This window comes from Oncorhynchus mykiss, chromosome 12 (genome assembly GCF_013265735.2).
Source record: "Oncorhynchus mykiss isolate Arlee chromosome 12, USDA_OmykA_1.1, whole genome shotgun sequence".
In the NCBI taxonomy this organism is placed as follows: Eukaryota; Metazoa; Chordata; class Actinopteri; order Salmoniformes; family Salmonidae; genus Oncorhynchus; species Oncorhynchus mykiss.
In genome coordinates, this window is record NC_048576.1 from 13,852,219 (window position 1) to 13,863,012 (window position 10,794).

Below are 10,794 nucleotides of genomic sequence, written 5' to 3' on the forward strand. Positions count from 1 at the left end.
ATATTTTAAAAGTAATGTAATGGACATGCCTTTTAAGTGGTATGCTGGTATTTTGAAACACATTCACAGGCTACATTAGAACCCACTTAGAATTCATGTCCATTACTGTGCCTAAAACTACAGAGTGGTGAGGAGCTGTGGAGTTCACTGTACTGTTACCTTCACACATTGATCCCTCAGTGTGGAGAGAAGACAGAGATGACAACTCACTAAACTCGGTCCTAACTTGGGCATGCATGGGGGAGTTGAGAGACTGGACAGTAGTTTACGCTAAGCGGAATGTTCTTATGTACACAAGTGATGTCTCTCTCTGGCCACGTGGCTCTGAGGTATGGGAATGGAGGAATGGAGAGTGTTGGGGCGGGGTGGAGAGAGATGGTGAGTAGAAGTTTGAGGGATAGTGTTTCTCTGGTCTGTGTTTTATTTATAATTTTTTTATTTAACCTTTATTTAACTAGACAAGTCAGTTAAAAACTCATTGTTATTTACAATGACGGCCTACCAAAAGGAAAAAGGCCTCCTGTGGGGACGGTGGCCTGACTTAGAATTCCTCACAATCAAATGTCGACCGCATTATCTACCAAGGGAATTCTCTTCGATTATAATCACAGCCGTATATATTCCCCCTCAAGCAGACACATCAATGGCTCTGAACGAACTTTATTTGACTCTTTGCAAACTGGAAACCACATATCCTGAGGCTGCATTCATTGTAGCTGGGGATTTTAACAAGGCTAATCTGAAAACAAGACTCCCTAAATTGTAGCAGCATATCGATTGCGCAACCAGGGCTGGTAAAACCAACAACATTAAAATGTGTTCTGTGTTCTGTGCCTTGGGGTGGAGGGATGTTGAGAGGAATAGGGGGTGTAGCAGCAAGGTTGCTCAAGATTGACTTCGAAATTAGGAGGTTGGGAGATGCCTTCAAAACCCGCCACTAGGGGCAGCGTTGAGCGCGATGCAATTACCATCAAGTAGGCTTGGGTTTTGCTAGGGTGCTGCGGATCAGGATGGCGGGTGGGCGCTTAAGCCGCGAACTCCAGCTCTGAGGGTCATGTGTTTAATAACCCTAACCCAATCCCTTAACCATTAACTTAACCAATTGGAATGAATGCCTAAACTTAACAGTGTAGTTGTTTCCGTGTGTAAAGTGAGGAGTGTGAGGGGTACTGTTGTCTAGCTAGAGTTAGGGTGAACTTGTACCTTGCACAGCCGGGGCGAAGGAGTTGAGCACCTGGAAGGTTGAGCTGACGTTGGTACAGACCCCAGAGATGTATGTCTGCTGACCACACATGTAGCCATACTGTGGACCACAAGCCTGGAAGACAAGAGCACACACGTGCGCACACACACACTTGTCACGGCGGGATCTGAAACAGGGTTTGCCACAGGAAAAACCTTAACTCTTAGCCCAATAGGAAATGCACACAAACACACACACCGGGTTAAGGTGTTTAATTTGGACTCAAAGTAACTGTCTCTCTGAAGTACATGATCTGATTGGTTAAAAAGACTCTCTATTCAACAGTCCTTATATGAGCAGTGAGGTATAAGCCCAGTAAAAAGGCAGAGAGGAAAGATCTGGTCAGACCCGGGCCTTGTAATTAATCTCTTATAATGTCATTATTATAAATATTCAGACCCATTCATTTAGAGAGAGAGAGAGAGAGAGAAACAGGGAGAGAGAGACAGAGAGAGAGAGAAACAGGGAGAGAGAGAGAGGGAGAGAGAGAGAGAGAGAGAGAGAGACAGAGAGAGAGAGAGAGAGAGAAACAGGGAGAGAGAGACAGAGAGAGAGAGAGAGAGAGAGAGAGAAACAGGGAGATAGAGCGAGAGAGAGAGAGAGAGATGGGGGTCTGCAATTGCAGACAATATTTGGAAAATGGAATTACTTTAAATACTATAACTCTTCCAGATTATGTTCTTAGTGTTTTCCTACAATTTACTCCCCATATGAGGGATGTAGGAGTTTACAACTCAAACCAGTATTGATGAATCTGTTTTGTTTAACAACCGTACAGTGTGTGTGATATATATGTCAGCTCTACATACAGTAACAACCGTACAGTGTGTGTGATATATATGTCAGCTCTACATACAGTAACAACCGTACAGTGTGTGTGATATGTATGTCAGCTCTACATACAGTAACAACCGTACAGTGTGTGTGATATATATGTCAGCTCTACATACAGTAACAACCGTACAGTGTGTGTGATATATATGTCAGCTCTACATACAGTAACAACCGTACAGTGTGTGTGATATATATGTCAGCTCTACATACAGTAACAACCGTACAGTGTGTGTGATATATATGTCAGCTCTACATACAGTAACAACCGTACAGTGTGTGTGATATGTATGTCAGCTCTACATACAGTAACAACCGTACAGTGTGTGTGACATATATGTCAGCTCTACATACAGTAACAACCGTACAGTGTGTGTGATATATATGTCAGCTCTACATACAGTAACAACCGTACAGTGTGTGTGATATATATGTCAGCTCTACATACAGTAACAACCGTACAGTGTGTGTGATATATATGTCAGCTCTACATACAGTAACAACCGTACAGTGTGTGTGATATATATGTCAGCTCTACATACAGTAACAACCGTACAGTGTGTGTGATATATATGTCAGCTCTACATACAGTAACAACCGTACAGTGTGTGTGATATATATGTCAGCTCTACATACAGTAACAACCGTACAGTGTGTGTGATATATATGTCAGCTCTACATACAGTAACAACCGTACAGTGTGTGTGATATGTATGTCAGCTCTACATACAGTAACAACCGTACATTGTGTGTGATATATATGTCAGCTCTACATACAGTAACAACCGTACAGTGTGTGTGATATATATGTCAGCTCTACATACAGTAACAACCGTACAGTGTGTGTGATATATATGTCAGCTCTACATACAGTAACAACCGTACAGTGTGTGTGATATACAGTTGAAGTCAGAAGTTTACATACACTTAGGTTGGAGTCATTAAAACTCGTTTTTCAACCACTCCACAAATTTCTTGTTAACAAACTATAGTTTTGGCAAGTTGGTTAGGACATCTACTTTGTGCATGACACAAGTCATTTTTACAACAATAGTTTACAGACAGATTATTTCGCTTATAATTCACTGTATCGCAATTTAAGTGGGTCAGAAGTTTACATACACTACGTTGACTGTGCCTTTAAACAGCTTGGAAAATTCCAGAAAATTATGGCATGGCTTTAGAAGCTTCTGATAGGCTAAGTGACATCATTTGAGTCAATAGGAGGTGTACCTGTGGATGTATTTCAAGGTCTACCTTCAAACTCAGTGCCTCTTTGCTTGACATCATGGGAAAATCAAAAGAAATCAGCCAAGACCTCAGAAAAAAATGGAGACCTCCACAAGTCTGGTTCATCCTTGGGAGCAATTTCCAAACGCCTGAAGGTATCAGGCTCATCTGTACAAACAATAGTACACAAGTATAATCACTATGGGACCACACAGTCGTCATACCGCTCAGGAAGGAGACTCGTTCTGTCTCCTAGAGCTGAACGTAAAAGTGCCTATCAATCCCAGAACAACAGCAAATGACCTTGTGGTCTGGGTACAAAAGTATCTATATCCACAGTCAAACAAGTCCTACATCAACATAACCTGAAAGGCCACTCAGCAAGGAACAAGCTACTGCTCCAAAATCGCCATTAAAAGCCAGACTACGGTTTGCAACTGCACATGGGGACAAAGATCAAGCCGAAGAACACCATCCCAACCGTGAAGCATGGGGGTGGCAGCATCATGTTGTGGGGGTGCTTTGCTGCAGGAGGGACTGGTGCACTTCACAAAATAGATGGTATCCTGAGGAAGGAAAATTTTGTGGATATATTGAAGCAACATCTCAAGACATCAGAACTTAAAGCTTGGTCGCAAATGGACAATGACGTCAAACATACACCCAAGTTGTGACAAAACGGCTTAAGGACAACAAAGTCAAGGCCTTGGAGTGGCCATCACAAAGCCCTGACCTCAATCCTATAGAAAATGTGTGGGCAGAACTGAAAAAGTGTGTGCAAGCAAGGAGGCCTACAAAACTGACTCAGTTACACCAGCTATGTCAGGAGGAATGGGCCAAAATTCACCCAACTTATTGTGGACGGCTTGTGGAAGGCTACCCGAAACGTTTGACCCAAGTTAATCAATTTAAAGGCAATGCTACCAAATACTATTTGAGTGTATGTGAACTTCTGACCCACTGGGAATGTGATGAAAGAAATAAAAGTTGAAATATATCATTCTCTCTACTATTATTCTGACATTTTGTGTTCTTAAAATAAAGTGGGGATCCTAAATGACCTAAGACAGGGAATTTTTACTAGGATTAAATGTCAGGAATTGTGAAAAACTGAGTTTAAATATATTTGGCTAATGTGTATGTAAACCTCCGACTTTATCTGTATATGTCAGCTCTACATACTGTAACAACTGTACAGTCCACTGGCTCTTGCAGTCCAGGGCTGCCATCTACATTGTCACGTGTCCTCTTACCAGAAAGCCTCCTTGAGGGTTGGTAACCAACGTCGTTCCCATGGTCATGTTTTCCTTGACTTCGTGTAAATTAGGAATTGTTGTGTTTTCTGGGAAAATATGGAATAAAGTCAGTGAAAGAAAGAAAAAACAGCTGCTCAAATTCCTGTATAATTTTCCCATAGAAAGACAGACAGACCACCCCTCAAGCCCCTCTTGAACCCCTCCGGACTTCACTTTTAACAATGTGCACTATTGACATGTAGTTATTTATAGGATCGTTCATTACTTGAGCTATGATCTAACTCTACAGTCTTCATATTTTGTTTTCCAGCATAAATACTGTAGTCTGGTAAGAGCATGACTCTAGCTATGCCAGGGTTGTGAGTTTTGATTCCAGCTGGGGTCACAAATACTCAAATGTATGCATGCTCTCAGAAGCCATCAAGCTATAGGACAATACAGCCATTGTAAGACTGACACTGTATATGACCAGATTGTCATGTGGAGGACAGATACCCTTATATCTCTTACAACCTTTAGCAGGTTATACATCAACAATGCATTTTCTACAGATACCAAAATAACCGATAATGTTCATGTTAAATATATAATAAATTATATTATGTATCCCAAATGTAATTGATTAAATTCCATTAAATTGATTTAGTAATCCTAACTAAGCTCAACCCATGGGGCGGTGCACAATTGGCCCAGCGTCGTCCGGGTTAGGTGAGGGTTTGACAGGGGTAGTCCGTCATTGTAAAATAAGAATTTGTTCTTAATTAAGTGACTTTCCTAGTTAAATAAATGTTCAATAAAATAAATAATAAATCTTGCCTGCTGGAAGTGAGTCAGTATCAGGGTTGGGGTCAAATCCATTTAATTTCAGTCAATGAAGTTTCCTTCCTTAATTTACTTTACTGAAATGGAATTGACCCCAACCTTGTTCAGTATTGAGTCAGCGTCATTAGAAGGCCAGAAGCTGAAGCATGAAGCAGTGGAACGGAGTCATACTGGTTATCTGGTTAGTTAATGATAATACCGTTGTGAGTGGATGAGATGAGACATTAAAATCCTGTTTATGTAGTGTCTTCCTGTTCTGCTGTCGTGCTGCTGTGCTTCACGTCCTGTCCAGCACACTGCCAGGGAGGCAGGGAGTCCCAGACCAGACCAACACACCATACAATATTAGAGGCTATGCCTTAGATCAGCTAGTGCTGACAACTGGAGGATCAATAACGCAGTATCAATGACACAAAGACACACACGTTTGTGTAACTATCCTTGTGGGGACCACAACCCTTAACCTAACCCCAAACTTAAACCTAACCCCTAACCCTTACCCTAATTGTAAACCTAACCCTAAGCCTAAAATAGCCTCTTTCCTTGTGGGGACCTGCGAAATGTCCCCAGTTGTCCGAGTTTTCCTTGTTTTACTATACTTGACCTCACAAGGATAGTTAAAACACACGCATGCACGCACGCACGCACGCACGCACGCACGCACACACACACACACACACACACACACACACACACACACACACACACACATACACACGTTCTCACCAGGCAGCTCCAGTTTGATACATCTAGGGTTTGGTCCTTGACCCACACGGCATTTGTAGACATCTCCAGTCCGTTTGGCTGGCTGGCCGGCCAGGGGAGAACCAATCAGCACCCTTTAAAGAGAGACAGAGGAGAGAGGTTAGCAGACTATTCCTTACCCCAGCCACCATAAATTTGACAGGATATGGTGACATTGTAAGCAACAACTGGAAATCACCTCATGACCAGGGGTTGAGTTTTTGGTTTTCTCACTAACAAAACACTATAAGAAAACGTATCTGAAAAAGTGCAGTGGAAAGTATACATTTGAACAGTTAGGCCTACCATGTTTACTCATTACTTTGTTTACATGTTCTGAGTGAGTAACCCACATTCTGCGTTGCAATACAGCTTGTTAGCTGAGTGCGATAACAAACTCCAGCTGGGCTTGGTTCTCTCTCAGAAATCTTTTGAGTAGGATACGAGTCTAAACTATGCTAGTTATCTGCTAGCATGTAAACAGTCCGCTAATTAACATTCCACCCTCCTAATGGCCCCTGATCACCTAAAGAGGGAGCCAGCGGTGGGAACACACAAACACACACACACAGCCATCTGAGAGAGAGAAAGCTGTAATCATCTCAGATCACACAGCTACAGTTACATACTGTATAGACATCTGTGCCTGACCCTCACTGTCCTAGACTCTGTCCAGGCACACTGACCTAGCTGTCCTAGCACACTGACCTAGCTGTCCTAGCACACTGACCTAGCTGTCCAAGCACACTGACCTAGCTGTCCTAGCACACTGAACTAGCACTCTGCCCAAGCACACTGTCCTAGCTGTCCTAGCACACTGAACTAGCACTCTGCCCAAGCACACTGACCTAGCTGTCCTAGCACACTGACCTAGCTGTCCTAGCACACTGACCTAGCTGTCCTAGCACACTGACTTACAGTAGCTGTCCTTGCACACTGACCTAGCTGTCCTAGCACACTGACCTAGCTGTCCTAGCACACTGTCCTAGCTGTCCTAGCACACTGTCCTAGCACACTGACCTAGCTCACTGACCTAGCTGTCCTAGCACACTGTCCTAGCACACTGACCTAGCTCACTGACCTAGCACTCTGACCTAGCACTCCATCCTAGCACTCTGTCCTAGCACTCTGTCCAAACACACTGACCTAGCACTCTGTCCATGCACACTGACCTAGCACTCTGTCCAAGCACACTGACCTAGCACTCTGTCCTAGCACACTGTCCTAGCACACTGACCTAGCACTCTGACCTAGCACTCTGACCTAGCACACTGACCTAGCACTCTGTCCTAGAGCTCTGTCCTAGCACACTGTCCTAGCACACTGACCTAGCACTCTGACCTAGCACTCTGACCTAGCACACTGACCTAGCACTCTGTCCTAGAGCTCTGTCCTAGCACACTGACCTAGCACTCTGTCCTAGCACACTGACCTAGCACTCTGTCCAAGCACACTGACCTAGCACACTGACCTAGCACTCTGTCCAAGCACACTGACCTAGCACTCTGTCCAAGCACACTGACCTAGCACACTGACATAGCACTCTGACCTAGCACTCCGTCCTAGCACTCTGTCTAGCACTCTGTCCAAACACACTGACCTAGCACTCTGTCCTAGCACACTGACCTAGCACTCTGTCCTAGCACACTGACCTAGCACTCTGTCCAAGCACACTGACCTAGCACACTGACCTAGCACTCTGTCCAAGCACACTGACCTAGCACTCTGTCCAAGCACACTGACCTAGCACACTGACATAGCACTCTGTCCAAGCACACTGACCTAGCACTCTGTCCAAGCACACTGACCTTGCACTCTGTCCTAGCACACTGACCTAGCTGTTTGAGCACACTGACCTAGCACACTGTCCTAGCTGTCATAGCACACTGACCTAGCACACTGTCCTAGCACTCTGTCCTAGCACACTGACCTAGCTGTTTGAGCACACTGACCTAGCACACTGTCCTAGCTGTCATAGCACACTGACCTAGCACACTGACCTAGCTCACTGTCCTAGCTGTCATAGCACACTGTCCAAGCACACTGACCTAGCTCACTGACCTAGCTGTCATAGCACATTGACCTAGCTCACTGACCTAGCACACTGTCCTAGCACTTTGTCCTAGCACACTGTCCTAGCTGTCATAGCACACTGTCCAAGCACACTGACCTAGCTCACTGTCCTAGCTGTTCTAGCACACTGACCTAGCACACTGTCCTAGCTGTCATAGCACACTGTCCAAGCACACTGACCTAGCAGTCATAGCACACTGACCTAGCTCACTGTCCTAGCTGTTCTAGCACACTGACCTAGCACACTGTCCTAGCTGTCATAGCACACTGTCCAAGCACACTGACCTAGCTGTCATAGCACACTGTCCTAGCACATTGTCCTAGCTGTTCTAGCACACTGTCCTAGCACACTGTCCTAGCTGTCATAGCACACTGTCCAAGCACACTGACCTAGCAGTCATAGCACACTGACCTAGCTCACTGACCTAGCTCACTGACCTAGCTGTCATAGCACACTGACCTAGCTCACTGACCTAGCACACTGACCTAGCTGTCATAGCACACTGTCCTAGCACACTGTCCTAGCTGTTCTAGCACACTGTCCTAGCACACTGTCCTAGCTGTCATAGCACACTGTCCAAGCACACTGACCTAGCAGTCATTGCACACTGACCTAGCTCACTGACCTAGCTCACTGACCTAGCTCACTGACCTAGCTCACTGACCTAGCTGTCATAGCACACTGACCTAGCTCACTGACCTAGCACACTGACCTAGCTGTCATAGCACACTGTCCTAGCACATTGTCCTAGCTGTTCTAGCACACTGTCCTAGCACACTGTCCTAGCTGTCATAGCACACTGTCCAAGCACACTGACCTAGCAGTCATAGCACACTGACCTAGCTCACTGACCTAGCTCACTGACCTAGCTCACTGACCTAGCTCACTGACCTAGCTGTCCTAGCACACTGACCTATAACACTGTCCTCGCACACTGATCTAGCTGTCCTAGCACACTGTCCTAGCACTCTGTCCTAGCTCACTGACCTAGCTGTCATAGCACACTGACCTATAACACTGTCCTCGCACACTGATCTAGCTGTCCTAGCACACTGTCCTAGCACTCTGTACAAGCACTCTGTCCAAGCACACTGTCCAAGCACACTGACCTAGCACACTGAACTAGCACTCTGTCCAAGCACACTGACCTAGCACTCTGTCCAAGCACACTGACCTAGCACTCTGTCCAAGCACACTGAACTAACACTCTGTCCTAGCACTCTGTCCAAGGACACTGTCCTAGCACACTGAACTAGCACTCTGTCCTAGCACTCTGTCCAAGCACACTTTCCTAGCACACTGACCTAGCACACTGTCCTAGAACACTGACCTAGCACATTGACCTAGCACACTGTCCTAGCTGTTCTAGCACACTGACCTAGCACACTGACCTAGCCCACTGTCCTAGCTGTCCTAGCACACTGACCTAGCACACTGACCTAGCACACTGTCCTAGCACACTGTCCTAGCACACTGACCTAGCACACTGACCTAGCACACTGTCCTAGCACACTGTCCTAGCACACTGACCTAGCCCTTGCTTTGAGTGAGAGGTGTCTAATGGTGCCATTCCATCTGTGAATGATCACTCACTTTACATCTACAGTAACCCAGGTTAAGATCATTGACCTCACATCTACAGTAACCCAGGTTAAGTAACGTAGGCATCTAGGCACAATTTCTCTCTCTTTCTTTTTCTCTCTCGCTCTCTCTCTCTTTCTCTCTATCTCTCTGATTTTAAGGGAGGTTTGTGTAAATTATAAGCCCAACCAAGGCTCTGCTCCAATATCAACACATACTGCTAGCATATGTCTTTAAATTAAACTAGTGTCAGGAATGCATTCTATGGTATGGTATGTTAGTATGTGTAGTATTTGTGCACTAGAAAGTAACTGGAACTATCAGGTCTTGCTTTAACATGATCTTTGGGTGAAATTACAAGTGTAAACATGCCTTCAAGTGGTATGCAAGTGTGGATATTGGAACAAACACATAACTAGCCCCCGTCACTCTTATACAGTGGTATCTATCTGTGTACACGTGAGAGTAACTGGAGCCATCAGGGAATTCTCTACATGAACTCTGTAAAAGAAGAAAGCTGTGGGATCGTTCATCGTTCCTCATCACAGCTGCTCCTGCTGATTGAGAAGGACTGAATTACTGTAACTGGTCCCATATGAGTTTAATAAGCCCATTCCAGCTGAATGTATGTGGATAGTTAGCTAGTTAGAGGTTGAATCCCAAATGGCCCCCTATTCCCTATTTATGTAGTAGTGTACTGTGTAGGGAATAGGGTGCCATTTAGGACACACACAGAGGCTCACACTGTCAGGGCCTCCGTAGGAGAACTATAGGGGCCGACTGTCTCTCTCTCTCTCTCTCTCTCTCTCTCTCTCTCTCTCTCTCTCTCTCTCTCTGTCTGAGGGAACAGTACCTTTCTCTAAAGGGGGGCAGACGTAGTTTACTAGCATGTAAATATGTGTTCCTTGACCAATTAAGAGAGAGATCATGGTTTCACGGTGTCTTTACTGGCGGGCTGAGTGGATACTCTGGTAGGTTGTGTTCACTTAACAAGCGGAGGGAGGGACTCTTTA

The 10,794-nt window shown here is 45.1% G+C and overlaps 1 protein-coding gene across 1 annotated transcript in view; it reads right to left on the minus strand.

Annotated features, from left to right (window-relative positions):
* Positions 1-10,794, minus strand: part of LOC110537005 (integrin alpha-1) — a 75,752-nt gene that overhangs the window by 40,835 nt on the left and 24,123 nt on the right. The window contains 3 exon segments of the mRNA XM_036936981.1: positions 1,204-1,318; positions 4,558-4,646; positions 6,109-6,221. Coding sequence (XP_036792876.1) covers positions 1,204-1,318; positions 4,558-4,646; positions 6,109-6,221 — 317 coding nt within the window.